We start from the raw sequence: 20,730 nt of genomic DNA, 5'->3' as shown, positions 1-20,730 counted from the left end.
TTTCTAAATAAAATATGGAAAGGGCTAGGGATGTGGCTCAGTGGGTACAAGCCCTGATACCAAAATGAATAAGATGAGGGAGAGTTTGGGTGACACCAGGGCATCTGGCTTTTAAGCAGAGAAGACATGGCAGCAGCTGTTGTGGGTGTCTCCTTATGTGGGTGGTAGGCAAGTGGTTCTGGTCTTGAGGCGAAAGTCCCTGTGGGACGTGGTGGTGTTTGGTCTTGAAGCAAGCCCCCACAGAGAACATCGTATCTGTGTGTTTCCAAGTCTGTGCATGGTCCTACCTGGCCTGGAATCTGACACAAAGCAAGACACAGGAGAAAGAATATCTTTAAAAACTAGAGGAGAAGCTGTTGAAAGTCTTTAGTCAACTCTCTGGAGCTCCAGTCATTAAGCAATTCGCATTCCACATGGGGAATGCTTTGTCTGTATTTAGTTACGGCAGGTTGGCCTCCTATACTCTAACTAGACTTGAGCTCCCTCCTCAAGATCTCCATTGAGTTTGAAAACCTGTGTCTTTCCCCTCCAACTTTATCGAGTATAGTCATACCGTGTTTCCTCCCCAGACTCCAAACTACTATGTCAGACTGTGAGGTGCTCATACCCAGTGCAGCTCTGAGCCACGGCAACTCCCATCTCTGCGTCTGCTTTCAATGGCAACGGTTAGGCATGTCCTTGTGTCTGAACACACATTGGAACATCGTCAGAAACAGATGGGTATGTTTGTTCCCACACCCCAATCTTGACATGCCTCATCAAGACCATCAGAATGTATATCTTTCTGTACTTAAACTATCACAGTGAATCAAGTCAAGGAGAGGAATTTTGAAAACAGAACTAGATACTGCATTTCCACTGCATGAGTTCTGTATTTCATAACACTGGTTTTCTGTTGGTGTGAAACTGTTATGTGTCATTCCAATAACTGATGCATTTTATTTTGTAACTGAAATAACTTCACATTTCCTCTGTAGATTTCTTGCCTTCTCCAACGAAGTCTAATTTTAAGCTCTGTGGACCTCCATTATTTCATCGCTTCTCTCAGTATGAACATTCTGTGTTCAGTCAACCTTGTGTCACATTCATTTTATGACAAATTTGCCTTTCACATTTGTATCTTTATGGCTCGATTACTGTTTCTATGCTTCTTCCTTTGCCCCATGTTTGTTAAACACATGATAGCTAGACTGAGAATTCAGCTTTGCAACAGATAGCAACAAGCCTTGATGCCCTTCCGTCTCCTTAGAAACAGAACTGTAACTACGATCTTTAATTTCGACGATAGCTTCCCAGTGGACCCTCAGCAGGTGTGGGCCTGGTGCCTTGCATGCACATTGCTGAGAACATTGGTACCCTGAGCTGGCAGCATTTGGAGCACATCCACGTGGTTCGCAGGCCCCCATCAGGACCACCACTTCAATATCCTTTTCCCCAATCAAAGTGAATACTTGTATTAGCTATTTCTTCCTTTCCCTTTACCAATTTCACATGTCCTTCCATTCACTGATTGACAAGCGTGTGTCATTTGAAAGAAAGTAAACTGAGGCATATTTGTTGGGGCGGCCAGCTTGATGACCAGCCTGGTGGGGAATGCCACAGGGGTGAGCTTACTCACTGGACCTGTTCACAGCAGTGGCTGCAGAGGCTGATCTCATAATGTAAAGGGCACAAGCCCTGCCTACGGCTGATGCCAGAACAAGCCCTGGAACTTCTCCAGAAATCCCACATTTACAAATTACACAGAAATGGAAACTTCAGTTTTTGTTTTGTTTTGAACTGAAAATTAAGCAAGTATTTAGGAAAGAGGGCCCTTCCTTTTATATATTCTGACCTTTGAGTGTAGGGGGGTTTCATTGTTGTTTTCCCTACAATAGAGAATATTTTGTTTTTCTTTACTACAAAAATGTTAATCAAAGAAAAGTCAAGCACTGCAGAGTTTACACAGAAAGTGAAATATCACCTCGGGGCTCGAGAAAGACGTTCTCATGTGCATCTTATTGAAGTCTCAACCCATGCATATTACATGCAGGTTTCACGTGGATCATGCCATATTGTGTGTGCTGTCTTACAGACTGCTTTTAATGTATTATGGAGGGCTTTCCTTTTCAGTGTATATAGATACATCATTTTTCCAAGAAGGATTATTTTAAGAGTAACTTGGTTTATAACTAGTTTTCCCTCCGCCATTGATCAACCTCCATAAGTTTCTATAGTGCTCTGCTGGCACCTTTGTATGTAAACACCACTGTACAGTCATCAGTGTATATACATCATTACATTGTGCAATGTGGCTGATTGCTCCTGAAGACAAATTCTTAGAAGTGGAAGTAGGTCACCAGATTTTAAGTTATTAGAGTCTTTTAAACAGCCATCCCAATTTATATTCCTAAAATGTGAATTCACCTTTTAGCCAATTGTTCAGATAGCGTGTCCCTTCTATTTTCATGTGAAAAAATTGTCCCAGGGAAATTCTAGTTCTAACACCTATAAACTGACAGCTTTTCCATGAAGAAACTTAAAACTTCTTTATGGCAAAAGACACTATAAACAAAGTCGAAAAACAAACAAAACAAAATATTTGCATATTACATGGTAGATAAAGCTAATTTCCTCAAAATAGAGACATTATTATAAATCAGTAAGAAAAATCATCACCCCTATAGAATGAACCAAACTGAAACGGCATTGCCTGATAGAACTAATAAGAACAATTTTGTGGGCTGCAGCTGTGGCTCAGTGGTAGAGCACTTGCCTAGCATGTGTGAGGCACTGGGTTCAATCCTCAGCACCACATAAAAATAAATAGATAAAATAAAGGTATTGTATCCATCTACAGCCAAAAAATTAGCAGTTGTGATAAACATATAAAGCATCATTATGTGGTACCTTATTTTTATATATTTCATACAAAACATTTGACCCATTTGAGATATATTTTGTGGGGAGAACATGACACAGATCCTCCTTACTTATTTATTTATGTATGTATGTATGTATCTTGGTACCCAGGATTGAACCCAGGGGCACTTAACCACTGAGCTACATCTCTAGCCCTATTTCGTATTTTATGTAGAGACAGTCTCACTGAGTTGCTCAGCACCTCGCTGTTGCTGAAGCTGGCTTAGTCCTCCTGTCTCAGCCTCCTGAGCCACTGGGATTACGGGCATGTGCCACCACACCCAGCTATGATCCTCTTTAAAAAAGAAGAAGAAGAAGAAGGAGGAGAAGAAGAAGGAGGAGGAGGAAACAGAACGAAATATCATTCACCTAAATCCAGCACCTTCTGCTACATTACCTATTGATTCTCTTCAGTGAATCTAGAAAACATCTTTATAGTACATGGATTCTCCTTCTCCTTGTGTCTTGTTCTTGACTCTCTGCATCTTTCTCTTGCTTTGCTCCAGCTGCCCTCTTGGCATCTGGGGGTGAATGGTCCCCCCTGGCAGTGATCTGCTCAGGCAGTCAAAGGCAGTGTCACATCCCAGCTGGTGGCATTCAGGTGCCACAGAGCCAGAACTGTGCCAGGGTGAGGCATGTGCCCCATAGGAACCAGGGTGCCACCTGCCTGCCTGCTGAAGTTAGAACTCCCAAGTTGTCTTCTCACTCTCTTAACTGTTTTTCTCGTAAGAGCTCCATTATCTTTAGAATTGCCCTCTTCACCAGCCTATACATCGGTTAGTTATTACTGTCTTAAGTAACTGTCTACATTTTTGTTTGGCACTTTCCAATAGTAACTCTCTGTATTTCCTGATGGTGCCCACCCTTCTTATTATCATAACAGATTTATGAACCTCATGGACTCCGACGTGGGCGACTGAAGAGCCTGCGTTACCTAGACACTGTGTCTATAATGTCAGCAGCAGCCAAACAACTCCCTGAGTTACTCAGCCTAGTGCCTACCTCAAGGCCTGTCACCAGGGAGGGCTTCCACTTCTTCTGTCATAATGGACACAGCAGAATAAATTAAGCTTTTTTTCCTCCTGCAAGGCTGGTCTACTTGCCATAGTTCCTCCAGTATCTACATCCCCATGCCTGTGAGATGCACCTGCCTGTCAGCACTTCCTGTAAGCTCTACCCCAAAGAGTGTGCCAGATGCCCATGTGAGGACATACAGCCAGGCTTGCTCTCCTTGCTCTGGAACACACTCCTTGCTTTGGCGTATCAGCTACCACCCTTCAGAGTTGGGAAAGATGAGAATAAGCCATTCCTAGTTTTTTTATTCTACTTCTGAAAATATTGCAAGGAACCTGTTCAGATTCCCTAAAAGCCCTGCATACCTTGTGTTCCCTTGTGCCCATCAGCCTTTTCTCCCTGGGGCAGCACATCTTTCCTTCCATTCTGTTTCATAGTTTTAGGTGGCTTTTTCCACCCCCCAGCACTATATCTAACACCTAAATAATTTAATAACAGCATACATCCATAATGACATACATACATACATCTCACTCTCAGGTTCTGGCTATCCTGCCTCCCAGCAGTATTCTTGTGGTAGGAATGGTCAGCATCCCTGGTGCTGCCATGGCAGAGGAGGCAGGATGGCCAGTCAGCTCAACCTTTAGCAGAGCAAGCACAGCAGGCCCAACTGAGACAGGGCAAAGGGAAGAGGGTCCAGGTCCTACACCTACAGATCTCAGGACACTGAGGCAGAACTGACTATGACCCCCTTGCCCTTGCTATGGCCTCCTGACCTGGGTCTTCTCGCTGCGAGGCCCAGCACACCCATTCAGTGCCAGTAGGCCTGTGGTGAGGCTCATCATCTCTGCTTCTCTCTTCAGGTTTCTTCTGCTATCATTCCTGTGAATTCAGCACCAGGCCCCTGGGCACCTGGTCAGCTCGCACCACCCCGTGCCTCCCTTGGGCTCCCAGGACCCTGCCTCTCAGTTACTGCCATGCTAGTCCTTTTTGCCCTAGCTCTGCACTGCTCAGTGAAGCCTTTGGGGTTTTCTTCACCATCATCTGATCTCAGCAGAGAGTCTAGTTTGTCCTTCTAGACTCGCTGCCCAGACTGCAGCCTTCTTGGAAGAACTCCCCGCAACGCACACCTCAGCCAACCAGCAGCATGTGACTGCTGCCCACCCTATGCCTCCTGCTTCCCCAGCCTTTGCTCAGCATCCACTATGGAGAAACCTCAGCCTTCCCAAATCAACTCCTCTTACCCATCTTCCCCACAAAGATGTGTCTTCTCCCCTCTTTATGTGCTATTTGTATGATCCTTCTTCAGACCTCAGTTTCCCTATCTACCTCATGGAGTCAGTAATCCTGGACTTACAAACATGTTTGTTGTGCCAATCAAATGGCTGTACTGCAAAACTTGCATAAATGTAAGAGTGGCCAACTTTCCCTTCCCTGAGGTGCCCTGGCGCACAGTGCCTGCTAGAGCATATCTTAAGTCAGCATTTGCTAAACTAAGTTGAATGATTATTCGTACAATAGCATTTAAGTACTCTTCCTGATTCATAATCACAAGCGTGTTTGACTGCATGACATGGTCTTTGTGCTCAGATTAAACCACAAAGGCATTGGATCCAAGTCATTTGTATGAAAGTTGTTGTGGTTATTATTCCAATAGCAAGCACCAGCTGAAATAGGTATCAGTTTCCAAGCTGTTGAAAGCATGAACTAAATGCTCAGTTCCCATATGCATTCCGTAAGAGTCAGACACCTATACTTTAAATGTGTTTTGACAGCATCAGGCTTTCATTCTAGGCAGAGAGTTTCCAGATATCATCGATGCTGTCTTGGCTGCTGTTCAGCTTGTATCTTCGCTAACACACCAGAGCTTGAGACGTGGCTCTGAACATTCTGAAGTGACTGCTGCAATGACTAATAAGGGACAGCCAGGTCCCGTAGAGCCCTGGACTGGCTCAGGCCGTGCTCCTACGTTCACACTTGCTCAGGGTGTGGCAGTCAGAGACAGCAGTTTTTCATTCTTGTTGTACTAGCGTGTTAAAGTGAGACAGAACATTGAACTCCACCAAAGCCTGTCCTTCCTTGTTGTTAGGTGAGATGGCTGTGATGGACTGCAGATGGAAACATCCCCCATTTAATCACTCACCTCCACAGCCTCACACCTGTCAACAAGGCAAAATAAAAGACTAGACCTGTTTCATGTGGTCGTGTGTTTATGTCTTCAGCATCTCATTGGCACACACATGGTACCCATATTCTCCCTTGTCTCAGTGAAGCTAACTAGTACAGCATTAGGTGTTGTTTGATTAAAGGCTATGCGGACTGGGGAGAGGAGTATGGGGATCCTCAAAAACTAGGAATGGAATCCCCATATGATCCAGATATATTTTTTGTCCAAGAGAATTAAAATCAGCATACTATAATGATACAACCACTTCAGGGTTTATAGCAGCACAGTTCACAATAGCCAAATTTTGGAATCAGCCCAGATGCCTGTCAACAGATGAGTAGATAAAGAAAATGTGGTATATATACACAATGGAGTTGTATTTAGCCATTTGAAGAATGAAATTATGACATTTGCTGGTAAACAGATGGAACTGGAGAACATCATGCTAAGTGAAATATGCCAGATAAGAAAATCAAGGGTCAAATGTTTTCTCTCATATATGGAAGCTAAAAAGCAAAATAAGGAAAAAAGCAAGAGTAAGTCATAGGATATCATATAGAGGAAAGATCCATGGAGCTGGGCATGGTAGCTAGCACCTGTAATCCCAGGTCTTAGGAGGCTGAGGCAAGAGAATCACAAGTTCAAAGTGAGTCTCAGCAAAAGCAAGGAACTTAGCAACTCAGTGAGACCCTATCTCTAAATAAAATGAAAAATAGGGCTGTGGATGTGGCTCAGTGGTCTAGTGCCCCTGAGTTCAATCCCTGGTACCCCCCCCCAAAAAAAAAAAAAAAAAAAAAACAGAGGAGAGGAAGGAGATTGAGGGAGAGGGAGGAGGGATGGGAAAGGGGAGGAAATGCAGAATGAATTTAACAAAATCACAATACGTGCATATATAAATATACCACGGGGAATTTCACCTCTGTGTGTGGAAAGCATCAATAAGAATAGAAAATGAATGAGCAAGGGGAGGATCAATGGACTGGAATGGGGGCATGGGGGAGAGATGGGGAAGGGAAGGAGGAGCAAGGACTGAAATAGAGTGGGTCAGATTCTATATGTATGTGTGATCTTGTCAGGATGAACCCAACTACTGTGTGCAACTGTAATGCTCTATTAAAAGAAGACTGGGTATTAATACTGGGAATTAACAAATGGAATGATATCCAATTAAAAAGCTTCTGCACAGTGAAGGAAACAATGTGAAGAGAGAACCTATAGAATGGGAAAAAAATCTTTAGTAGCAGACAGAGGATTAATATCTAGACTGTATAAAGAACTTAAAAAACTTAACACCAAAAAAAAAAAAAAAAGCCCAGTTAATAAACATGCAATGAACTAAACAGACACATTGTGGAAGAAAATACAAATGACCAACAAATATGTGAAAAAATTGTTCAGCATTTTTAGAAATTAGGAAAATTCAAATCAAAACTACACTGAGCCAGACTCAGTGACTCACGCCTGTGATCCCAGTGGCTCAGGAGGCTGAGGCAGGAGGATAGCGAGTTCAAAGCCGCCTCGGCAACAGGGAGGCACTAAGCAACTCAGTGAGACTCTGTCTCTAAATAAAATACAAAAATGGGACTGAGGATGTGGCTCAGTTTTTAAGTGCCCCTGAGTTAAATCCCTGGTATAACGCCCCCCAAAAAAATTATACTGAGATTTCCTCTCACTCCAGGTAGAATGGCAGCTATCAAGAATACAAACAACAATAAATGCACTATTTGTGGATTGTGTATTAGTCCAACCACTATGGAAATCAGTATGGAAGTTCCTCAAAGAAGCAGAAATGGAACCACCATGTAACCCGACTATATCGCTCCTTGGTATTTATCCTAAAGAATCAAAGTGAACATATGATAGTGATACATGCATACCCATGTTTATAGCAACACAATTCACATGGCCAAATCTACGAAATGAGCCCAGGTGTCCGTTAGTGGATAAATGGATAAAGAAAATGTGGTATATCTTCACAATGGAGTTTTATTCTGCCATAAGAATGAAATTGGGGCTGGGTGGGCTGTAACTCAGTGGCAGAGTGCTTGCCTAGCACGTGTCAGGCACTGGATTTGATCCTTAGCACCACATTTAAAAAATAAAATAAAGTTATAATGTCCATCTACAACTACAAAAAAAATTTTAAAGAATGAAATTATTTAATTTGTAGGAAAATGAATGGAACTTGGGAACATTATGTTAAAGGAAATAAGCCAAACTCAGGAAGTCAAGGGCCATAAGTTTTCTCTCATATGTGGAAGCTAGAGAAGAAAAAGGAAAATAAAGGTTGGGAAAGATCTCATGAAAATACAAGTGAGATCAGTAGAGTAGGTGAAAGGGACCAGGTAGAGGGAAGACAGGAAAGAGGGAAAATACTGGGGACACATGCACTGGTGAAATTTTATTATTAAATTGTGTGCATGTACAAATATATAGCAACAGATTCCATCATTATGAAGAATTATAATGCACCAATAAAAAATACCTGAGAAAAACAAATTGCAAACAAGTACATATGCATGTTGTATGTAAATATAGAAATATCATACTGAATTTTATTTTTAAAAATTTTTTAAAAATATTTTTTAGTTGTAAATAGACACAATGCCTTTATTTTATTTATTTATTTTTATGTGGTGTTGAGGATCAAACCCAGTGCCTCACACATGCTAGGCAGGTGCTCTGCCACTGAGCCACAACCCAGCCCCTGAATTCTATTATTAATAGAATTAATGTACAATTAATAAAAATGGTCACAAACAATAGATTGTGTGGGTACAGGATGTCAGATGTTAATTTTGAAATAACTTATCAGTGGACTCTGATAACAAACATACTTTTTTAAACCTGCTGAGACAAGGAGGAAGGAAGGAGAAAGGGTTAGAATCAAAAAGGACACATTTGTTCTGATTGCTGCCTGTTTTCTTAAATCATAGTTACCTATTCTAAAGCAGGAAAATGGAGAAGTATTGTTAGCACATACTCATAAGATATTTAGATTAGAGTAACATTCATACCATTTCTAGATCTCACTGGAGTGATCTATGAGTATTTTTATTTGATGCTGGTTAACGTGTATTCAACTTGTAGAGGTTCCACAATAAGAAAATTGTGAGAAGTCAGGAGGTTATTTTTAAAATAATATGCAAATTGCCTAAAGCTAAAGAGAGACTTAGGTATGGAAAAATGATCGCAGTGATAATCCTAATTTTGAAGGAAGAAAGATCTGTAGGATGTTAGAAAATGCCAGCATAGTCCAGAGGGGAAAACGGAGGTCTTAAGGAAAGAATGAGAACTAATCTGGGTTTCTCAGGGCCCATTACATTCTCCACGGCAGAACTTTAAAACCCCTGAATAAAGTGAGATTTAAGTTTATCTTCAATTCAGAAGTCATGGGTCCAAGTCAAATGAGAACACGCCTGCAGCACTTCTCAGTGTCAGCCCTTCACACACAAGGCTTCATTGGTTGTGTGGTCATCGAGCCTGGTCATCCACAGAACTGCTAGTCATCTGAGCAAACAAAGCCCTTTGACAAAGAGGCCTGTCCTGTGGCTACTGACAGCAGGAGTCTGGGAGTCCGCAGAGTGAAATGGGAGAACGTACCAGAATCCAGATGTTTTCCCATCTCACTTACCTATCAGCCATCTGGATCTTCTTTTTCTGATCTGCATAACAAGGGTTTTGAGCTGAGAGAGAGAGAGAAAAAAGTAAAAGAACAAGGAGAGAGACAACAGAAGGGTGAGGAGCTGAGCAGAAGCACATGACAGGCACAAACAAGGCAGCAGGCCAGACAGGAGGGACCTGGTGAAACTTGGAGCCCCGAGGACAGAACCCATGAAGGTCTCTTTCCCGATCGTGTCTCCAGCTCCTAGCAAGTACTAGGGGCAAGAGAGTGCCCACTGAAGAATGGCTGCCTCAGCAAATCGCCTTCTGCAGACTTAAAGTAAGTGGTTCTGTGGTCTGGGAGCACCGTCTGAGGGCAGTTTCCCTCAACCAGATTCACATTTTGTTGAACAGGACTTACGTTGTTCCCTCAGGCCTACCTGATTCTCACATGTTATAGGGATGTTGACTGGTTGCATGTGATTTCCCGTGCAATTTATATAAAACCTTTATCTCTGTCTGTTCCTTGTTCTTATAATTATTCATGAAATATGAGAGGAAAGTTTTTCTGACATGGGAAAAGTTTATATGGTTATTATATCAACATGGACACAGTATAGAAATAGGACTGTGGTAGAAGGATTCACATAAAACTGCTGAATCCTGAAACAGGGAAGCAGTATGAGTCTGTGAGTTTTCTGTGTAAATTCCATTACATTTACATTTTCAGTCAGTCCTTAAATCTCAGGTAATCACAGTCTACTCAGAAACACCAGTGAGTTAGACAAGTTGATAAATCCCTTCCCCTTGCAGAGCACTGACAATATTCTGATGACTTTGTACTCCACTTCCACCAGGTGGTTCTCTTGCCCACCTTGGTCCGTGACTCCTGGGTTCCTAGTAATCCTGGGACTCTGCATTGTTTGGGGTTGTAGAAGCCACTGCTGTGTGACATAGATCAATTCCTTCACTGCTCAAGGACTCTCGGTAGAATCATGGGGACCCAGTATTCCTATCTAAATTAATCTCATGAGCCTAGTGAGAGAGTGATTGCTGAGCTGTAATTTCAGTGGGTCACAGGTAGCTACTACTTTGAGCTCCAAAAGACAATTGGCTTGTATTTATGAAGAAGATAAACAAGCAGTTTTTGCTTTTGACTTTCAGAGTGCAAGGGATTATCCTGTCGCCATGTCTATTTCTTTGGAATCTAAATCCAAGCTATTTACCTTATAGGAATATGCTCTTTAGAGAAATACTTTCTAAGCCACTGTTTTAGATATGAGAAGGTACCAATCATAAATTTAGAACAGTTAGATTTTCGTACAGTAAACCGTGTCTGACATCTGTATGAAAATCAAAAAGTGGAACATGAGAGTCCAACACAAGCACGAAATATTAAAACAGTCTTTCTTCAGACTAATTAGTCAGGTCTTTTCCCCAGAACAAGACAAAAAAATGCAGTCTGTCAGCCTAACATCTAACACTGGGAGCATTGGGGCCCACTTTATGCCTAATTATTGATGACGATATAAAGGCACCATAAAATCCAGCCACACCCTTACAGAAATGGGTTCCTCTTGGAATTGTTCTGGAGAGTTGAGAGCACAGGCCCTGAACAATTGTAGTCCTGAGAGCTTGGTTGCCATCACTCTTGAGTACGCCAGGTTCCTGGGACCATGGCCTCCTCTGCTCCAGGACTGCACAGAGACCCAGCATGGCACCCAGGCACCTTTACCCAGAGGCTCTCCTGGTCGGACTCTGACTGGACTCGACGCTACGGTTTGCATTTTTTTTGTTCTAATAAGTTATACATGACAGGATGCATTTTGATGATCATACATAAATGGAGTATGACTTCTCAGTCTTCTGGTCCTGCGTGTTGTGGAATCACACCGGTTGTGTAGCCATACATGTGCACAGGATGATAATATCCAGTTAATTCTCTTACCCTTCCTACTCACATTCCCCCTCCCCTCCCTTCACTCCCCTTTACCTAATCCAAAGTACCTCTATTTTTCTCTCTCCCCCACCTTATTGTGAATTAGCACCCACATATCAGAGAAAACATTCAGCCTTTGGTTTTGGGGGATTGTTTTATTTCGCTTACCATGATATTCTCTAGCTCCATCCATTTACCAACAGATGCCATCATTTCATTCTTCTTCAAGACTGAATAATATTCCATTGTGTATATATACACCACATTTTCTTGATCCATTCATCTATTGAAAGGCATCTAGGTTGGTTCCATAGTTTGACTATTGTGAATTGAGCTACTATTAAACATTGATGTGTGTCACTGTGTCACTGTAGTATGCTGATTTTAAGTTCTTTGGGTATAAACCAAGGAGTGGGATCAAATGGTGGTTCCATTCCAAGGTTTCTGAGGAATCTCCATACCACTTTCTGTATGGTTGCAGTCCCACCAACAATGTATGAGTGTACCTGTTTCCCCACATTCATGCCAACATTTTATTTTTACTTGTGTTATTGATAATTGCCATTCTGATTGGAGTGAGATGAAATCTTAGTTTTGATTTGCATTTCTCTAATTGCTAGAGATGTTAAACATTTTTTCATATATTCGTTGATTTTTTTTTGTGAAGTGTCTGAGAGGAACTAATCTTTTTAAAAATAAATGTATATTTGACTACATACATATTAAGTATTCATAAAATAAATATTTAGCTTATCAACAGATATGTACATTTTCACTTACGAGAACAAAATCAATCTTTCCTGTGATGGTTTCTAATTACTACCAGGCATTTTAAATCATGAAAATCATGAAAAAGTCAGTGTCTAGACTGTGTTTTAACCCAATTCCTTTTTTCATAATATTAAGATTCCATTTATTTTTTCAATATCTTTGGGAACTGAAAGCTAAATTGTACCTGGTAACTGGAGCCTGTTGTAATGTAACATGCTACATCTATGGGAATTAGAATATTCTAAAGACTAGCTATTTTGGGTATCTATTCCTACTTCAGCATTTCATCAGCATGTAAGTGCTGAATAATATCTAAGAGAATCTTGACAAATTTAGATTATTTTTAAAATCAGCATGTTTGACAGGTATGTTTTAGGAATGGTGACTTTTCAAACTGTGTGCTTCTCAGATTGTAGTCAGACCTCTGTATGAATTACCATTCCTGCTTTTCATGTGTGCATTTTCCTACGGCTTTGATTTTCTTGGTGTGAAGAATTGAATCGTAAACTTAGACACACTGTGAGCCAGAGTTTGGAGTGAGTCACTTGAGAAGGGAGCCAGGAGATGTAAGTCAGTGTTAGGCTGCTTCACAAGGTCACCTATGTCTGAGGGCTGGGTCTAGTAGGAGGAAGAACTAGGAAGGGGCTTCAAAGCTGTTTAGATAAAGCTACAGTTGTCCTTTTTCTCTGACTCTGGTGTCTGCAGTGACCTTCCTGGCATCTAAAAAGCTGAGCCTGCTTTACTTTTCTTTCCTTCATGACTTCTTGAGCCCATTGGCAAAACTTAAGAAGCTGGGAGAGGAGGGTAGTTCAGTGGTAGAGTGCTTGCCTAGCAGGTGCAAGACGCTGGGTTCAACCCCAGCATGGATGGGATGGGAGTGGGGAGAGTTAAAACAAGCACTCGGGAAGCTGCAGGGCAGTCAGGAGTGTCTGCCCTACAGAGTGGGTGGAGCCAAGGGACTCTAGGGCCAGAACCTGGACCTCTGTTTGGAGCTGCATGACTCAACCTACTCAGGGCTCTACCAGGAGCATGCAGCACAACCCATGGAGCTGAGGCCTTGGTCACCGCATCCCAAACTGGTGCTAGAACCTACATACACTGGAGCCAAACATCTCCCTGTTATACACCCCTGTTCCAACATGATGAAAGCGCCCTAACCACCCTGTCTACCCATCTCTCACTCTCAAGAAGACTCCGCACGGTATCACCCTTGATGTTGTCCAGTGTGGATAGTAAATTACCCAAGTACTCGTGTTCTTCCCCATGGGCAGGCAGGAGAGCAATGGAACGATTATCAGTGAGTGGAGCTGGGGGAGGCAGGGATCAGGTGTGTGGAAGAGGGGCAGGCGGAGGAGATGGTGCCCACGTCGATGGAGAAGCTGATCAGGAGCGAGGCTGGTGGGATGATGGCGACCTGTGGGGAAGGGTTGGGAGGGTTACAGACAGCTGGACGCAGCTGGACTGAGAAAGGATAAAGCTGAAGTCTTGACAAGGCAGAGGAGCTCACACTCGTAAAAACAACTTGAGTTTATCTCTAGGTCATTGGGCATCAAACTTTTTCTTTTTGCTTTTTTCCCCTCCCTTCCACGTGTCTATCCATCCATCCTCCAGAGTCCAACTGGGAAATCACTGAGAACTGATAGAGAACAACTTAGAAATTCAACAAGGCAGTACTTTACAAACCAGTGCAGGTGTGGTAGCACACACCTGTAATCCCGGTGATGGGCAGGTGAGGCAGGATGATCACAAGTTCAAGGTCAGCCTGGGTAACCCAGCAAGAACCTGTCTTAAACGTTTTTACAAAAGGGCTGGGGATATAGCTCAGTGGTAGAGCACCCCTGACTTCACTGCCCAGTACGCAAAAAAAGATGTACTCCAAGCTGGCAAGTTGAGGATGAGCATGAGGATTGTAACAGTGGTTCACTTTCTGCTTTGAATATGATTCTTGCTGCTTTGGCATTGCAACTAAATTTTAAAATGGACACGTTTCTTTCTTTTCCTCTTCCTCTCTCCCTGCTCCTCCCTGATCTCTCCCCCTCCCTAATCTCAGGGGCAGCAGGATCACCTTTCTTCCCCACCCTAGGCAGAGTTATCTGTCCCTGAGCCACACCCACCATAGGAACCAAGTAATCCAGACTTCAGGCATGGTACCAGAAGATCCCAGAAAGGACTGTCTCCCAAATTAACAAGTGAATTACAACTCCAACAGAGAACACGTGGAATGCAGCCTTTGAATCACCTCTTTTAAAGCCCCCTGTTCCTGCTGACGGGCAAAATCACAGCCTCTGGGACAGGAGTTCCCTGTTTCTCCTTTGCTTGCAAAGCAATAAACCTCTTTCCTTTTTCTCAACACCACGTCCTCATTGTTGGATTGACATGGGGGACAAGGACCAAGCTTCCAGCAATACTGGGTGGGATGGAGGGTCACTCTTTCTGTGTAGGGTCATCTCCTCATCTTTCATGGTCAGGATATGTAGCATGTTGTCTATTCTCATTTTCTGGACCATCCCTATGGCCTCCAAGTCAGTATTTACTCATCAAGAAGTGAATAGCATTGTATCACTGAGGTAAGCATTTCTTTAAGAATGGAAATTTAATTAATTTATGTAAATCATAAAATGGTATCTTTCATTTCTATTTATTTTATCCTCTCTACTGCACTGTTTTTGAACAGACTTTGGTGTTTAATCAAATGTTGTTGCCTTTCTGTACTCACTTGCTCTTGCTCAGTACAAGTGTTCTTATCACTTTGTCCTCGTAGAAGGAGAAATACCACGTCTTAGCTTAGAAATAGACTCATTGGACTTTAACCTACAGATTACAGTGGAGTCACTTTTGCTTGCATTCTTTTATCCTGGAAGCTGAGTATTTCTGAGATGTTACTTTTGAAGAGCAGTGTGTGTAATTTACTATTTGAGTGTGAGTTCTAAGTTCTAGGATCTGAACTCTCCAATGATTTTACTCTTTTTAAAAGAGTATTAAAATAATAATAAGAGTAAAATAATAGAAATTTCTAAAAATAATTTTTTAAATAATAAAAATAAACAAATGCTGTTTTCCTTTTCAAAAGCACCCACACACATTTATTTATATGAGAAATTTTGGTAAACATTGTTCTTAGAGCACTTTTGCCTTGTCCACTTTTTGAAGTCTGTTTTATAGTCTTTTTAAAATAAATAATTAGTATAATCATTCTCAATAGGACAACAGTTTATAATACAGTCTGACCACTTAAAAAGAGAAAGGAGCCGCAAAGGATGAAGTTGGCAGTGAGCTTGGTGGCCCAGAGGAGCTTGCCCAGCCAGAGGAGGAGCCTGGAGCGCATCCCAGGCCCTGCTTCCAGCTGATCTCCTTAGTGGGTGTAAAGGCTCTGCTCTGATCCCCACTGGGCTTCCTTTGGCGTTATGAAACACTTATGGATTCTTTAACCAAATTAATGAAGTAAATTATGTTTTTCTTTAAAAAAGGGTTGGACCCGAGGCCGCAGGGTTCTTGGGTTACAGCAAAGGGCTGCTGTGGCCCGGCATTGGGGACTCGGCTGGCTTGCAGGGTGGGCAGGTGGCCTTCAAGCTGCTGCTCCCAGAGGAAAGCTGAGCAGCTTGTGAGCGGGTCGCATCAGCCACAGGCTGGGCTGCAGGGAGGACTGACCTCACGGAAAAAAAGACACCCACAAAAAATTTTTTTGACTTTTTTAAACTGAACCTGGGGAATTAAAATTACATAGACCATCTCAAGGGTCAACTATTCAGAGATGTTTAGACTCAGGATTGATTTTCCAATTGCACTTAGCAGGTCCCTGACACCAATTCCCACACTTGGAGATGAAATGGAAAAATACCGTATTCAAAAATCTGCTGGGGCAGTAACTCAGTGGCAGAGTGCTTGCCTAGCATGCATGAGGCACTGGGTTCGATCTTTAGCACTGCATAAAAAAATAATAAATAAAATAAAGACATGCTGCCCATCTACAACTACAAAAAAAAAAAAAATTTGCTGGTGATTGAAGGAAAGCAATGACATATACTGCTTTTGTGCTGGACCATAATTCTTCATCATGATTTTATGAGTAGTTTTGGCTTTATGCTGAGTTTGAGGTAGCAGTAGGTTTCATAGATACGGTTGCTAAGTATATCGGGAGAAAACTGGGAACTCTCATTCAAAAATAGCAGTGGAATTAGTCACCATTCCCACCACATGATGTGTGATCTGACAGTGTCACAAAGCTGGAGGGTTCTTCTATGTCAGATGAGAGAGATGAGATGTTAAAATATGTGTTTCATGTATTTAAGCATGATGTGCCTGCTTAGTCAACGTGATGGAAGTTAGGGTGCACACAATGACTTGTGTCATATAGGCAGAGGAAGAGCACTGTGCATTGTGACCACAAGTTTGTCCCTCAGCACTTGGCCAGGTGGCTCCCTTTTGAGGTTATTGAGAGAACTTAGGTGGATTGTGAGACCTGCTTTGAAGAAGTTAACATGGGAGACAAACTAGACATATTCTTTCTAATTTCAGAAGGGAAATTAGTACAAACACAGTAGAAATGATAGGAAAACAGGTTTTTGTCCAATCTACTAATATCTGACTTTTATACAATATTTCACAAATTTCATGTACATTACTTAATTTTTTTTTTTTTTTTTTTTTTTTTTTTTTTTTTTTTTTTTTTTTTTTTTTGGTGATGCTGGGGATTGAACCCAGGGCCTTATGCTTGTGAGGCAAGCACTCTACCAACTAAGCTATATCCCCAGTCCTACAATTATCACTTAATCTTGATTTCTCACAAGAATCTGTCATGGGGTAGGATGTGGCTCAGGAAAATTGAACAAGAACTTCCTAAAAATGAGTTTTCTGAAACTCAAACCACTGCAAAGTGCAGTAGCAAATTTTGCAGAGGCAGACCTGCCCAAGCAGGGCCTGGAGAGGCATGAGTGGCCTTCACAGGATATGGTTTGGACTGGCTCCATGTACTTGATGACCTTCAAGGGTGCAGAGATGCACAGGATTTCAAATCACGTTTTCTTCATTTCCACATATGCTCTTGATTGTTGGTGCCTAAATCTATAAACCATCCCGACGCCAGTTACTCATCTGAGACCATCCTATGGGAGCAGTGAATGATATATCCCCATTTTTCTTCCTTACTGGTGTTTCTTGGTGCCACTGGGTGCCATCTTGATCACTGTACCCACCCCATCCACTGGTGTGTCCCTCCGTCCTCTCCACTCCCGGCATCCGTATCAGGTGACATGTTGCTCCCACCAGCACAAGGGACTGAGGTTCTTTCCTTCTTTCCCATTCAGTAGTGTCACAGTGGCAGCTTGCAGTCAGCCATACTGGAAATATTTATGAGGAATATTGGCAAATGGTATATCTCAGGGCTTTTCTACCAAAAAAGCTGACTCTTAATCATTCATCAGCACAGCATTGGCCAATTTCACTTACGTACCAAATCCTGCTACCTGAAGCCCAGACTCAGTCTTCTTTTCAAATATGAGCTGTTGTTGAATCAGATAGGCAAGTTTCCATTATTTATAATTTATTCTTGTACACAAGTAACTCCCAGAAGGTACTAAAGTAAAATGAAAACACCAGCAAAATAGGATTTTATTGAACCATAAAGAAGGAAATTATGTCATTTTCAGGAAAACAGATGGAACTTGAGAGCATTGTGTTAAGTGAAATAAGCCAGACCCAGAAAGTGAAGGGTACTGTATTTTCTCTCATGTAGAGAGAAAAGGGACTGGGGGGTGGGAGGCAGGGAGAATTTCATTAAAATGGAAAGGAGACCCATAGAGTAGAGGAAGGGGGGAAGAAGAAGAAAAGGTACTAGAGACTGAAACTGACATATTATGTTCATTTACAAATATACAAAAATGAATTCCACTGTTATGTATGATTATAATGTATCAATCAATAATTTAAAAGGGCCAAAATAAGTTTGGAAAACTCCAATTCAAATTTAATTAAACTCTTATGTGGGGGGGTCCTAAAAAGGGTTCTAGATTGAATTACTTTTTATCTTTCTTAGATAGGGAGTTGAGAAGATGACCAAAGCAGAAAAGAGCTTTAAAATAGACTGCTTGTTTTCTAATTTTTCCAAATAAAAGTTGAATGAATTTTTTAAAAATGTAAACAGTTTAAAAATTCATAAATTTTTTTCCCAAGGCCATAAGAATGAAATTTTTATACCCAATAAAACATCAACTCTTCTATCCCTAAAAACATTCTAGATGTCATAATCGTAACAGCTGTGTATGTCTATATGTGCCTTTGTTTTAGGGGGGCAATATGTAGACTGCTCAGTCCCGGGATCTTTGGTAACATAATTACTGTGAGGAAAGGTTGAGAATCAGAAGTAAATAGTTTAGATTCCTTTTCTACTAAAATTACAAAATCCCAATGGAGCATTGATTTGACCTAATAGTGTTGTGTTGTGTTTCGTTGTTTTTTGGTACTAGGGATTAAACCCAGGGGCTCTCCCCCACTGAACTACATTCTAGTCCTTTTTACTTTTTATTTTGAAACAGGGTCTCCCTGAACTGCCCAGGCTATCGTTGAATTTGCATTCTCCTGCCTTAGCCTTAAGTCACCAGTATTACGGGTGTGCACCACCAGGCCAGCTAACCTAGTGTGTTGGTTATGTTCAAGTATACTGAGAATTGTTGTATGTGAATTTTTTTAAACAGATCAGGATCATCATGGTCAATCAAAAAGGAGAAGAATTAGAAAGCATAAATCAAAGAAAAATTTTAAAAATCCTAATAATGTTCATATAGAACTAGCAGAATTAGAGAAACAGCAGAATCTATTACAAGAATTACAGCCACAGCCCACAGATGGCCTCATAATGAGCAAAAATAAGAAAAGGAAGCTAAAAAAGAAGCAGCAAATTAGAAGGAGGAAAGCAGCTGGCTTAGTAACCAAGGCCTCTGGAGTCAGCTTCATGTACCAGCCTGAGGAGAGCAGCAGTGAGCAGGGAGACCTGAGGCATACTGCTGAAGGAGTTCAAGACAGCAAGGAGGCCACCTCAGTAGAGGCCAGCGGGGAAGAGGATGCAGCCACCACCCAGGAAGATACTGAGATTAACAGTCGAAAAGCAGAGGGCATCCTGAACTTTCTGAAGTCAACACAAGAAATTTATTTTTATGATGGTATGCTTTTTCCTGCTTTCCTTTGAATAAAAAAAAAAAAAATAGTAAAATATTTAAACATTTCCAATGTAAAATGCATTAAAATATTCAAAGTAAATAATTAGTTTCAAGGGGAAACTCAGAACATTTGCATTCTTTCCATCAGAGAGCAGAACTAGCACATTACTGTGCTGTGCTGTTTCTCCTCGTGGTCTGAAGAGAATCACACAGAGCAGCAGCACAGCCAGTGCAGGGGCTGAGTCCAGACGTGGGTGGGCTCATGCTCTTCACTCCTCCAGAATCAGGTTTTGGAAGCATTGACATTAACTAGTGTTTTTCTAAATAAAGATAAATCCAGTTCGGAGATTTTGATTTTCTGTTTGTTCGTAAGCTATTAGAAAAGTAAAAGAAGCACAGCTCTCTCCTTAGGACACATTTGTCTGCTCTTTCAAATGTAAATTACTCATTTATTTTCAATAAACTTTTTTTTTTGAGGTTCTGGGGATTGAACCCAGAACCCAGGGCCTTGTGCTGGTGAGGCCAGCACTCTACCAGCCGAGCGATCTCCCAGCCCGATGAACATTTTTGGGTAAACATTTGTATTGATAGCGTATTTAAACAATGATGAAAAATACCATTAAATAGAAGAGTTTTAACCAGGAAGCTGGTTGCAGATGACATTCACCCTTTCCTCTTCAGCCTGTTTGTCAGTAGTTTACTAGTTAATATGCTGCAAAGTTAGAAGTAGGATTCTAGAGATCTCAGTAGGTTTTTCATTCTGTATATGATAGAGGAGCTCGTGGCAGACCAGTAGTTGGGTCAAGAAGAAGAAGTAGAAAAGCCAGGTTAAAATTTTAAAAATCCGTTGAAATAGTACAAAAACTTCTGAGTAAACCAACTCTAAGAAGACACAATCCCGGATACCACCTGGGGAGGTGAGCCAACATCCATGACCACCTTTCCTTCAGGTAGTTGCCACTTCTTGGGTGTCGGGCACTGGGTGAGGGTTTGGGAGAAGGATCCAGTGTAGCCCTAAGAGGCAGACAAACCAGTAGAGTGTTTGTCAAAGTAGAGAGTTCAGCAACTAGTGAGAAAAGAGGTCAGAGAATAGAACCCAACACTGATAGTTTCCCTGAAAACCTTTCCCAAATTCTGAAGCTGGAGGTGGAAGGTAAGAAGCCAGTGACAGAGGACCTCTGGGT

At 41.7% G+C, this 20,730-nt stretch overlaps 1 protein-coding gene across 5 annotated transcripts in view; it reads left to right on the top strand.

The window, feature by feature from the left end:
• The window catches only part of ERICH1 (glutamate rich 1), an 83,433-nt gene that overhangs the window by 45,235 nt on the left and 17,468 nt on the right, over window positions 1-20,730 (top strand). For all 5 annotated transcript variants that reach the window (XM_079142917.1, XM_079142914.1, XM_079142915.1 and 2 more), the window contains exon 4: window positions 19,085-19,549. In XM_079142917.1, the coding sequence (XP_078999043.1) occupies window positions 19,085-19,549 (465 nt within the window). The remainder of the gene's footprint in view (window positions 1-19,084; window positions 19,550-20,730) is intronic.

This window comes from Sciurus vulgaris, assembly GCF_902686455.1.
Source record: "Sciurus vulgaris genome assembly, chromosome: 5".
NCBI classification, from domain to species: Eukaryota; Metazoa; Chordata; class Mammalia; order Rodentia; family Sciuridae; genus Sciurus; species Sciurus vulgaris.
This window is presented reverse-complemented; position numbering and strand designations above follow the sequence as displayed.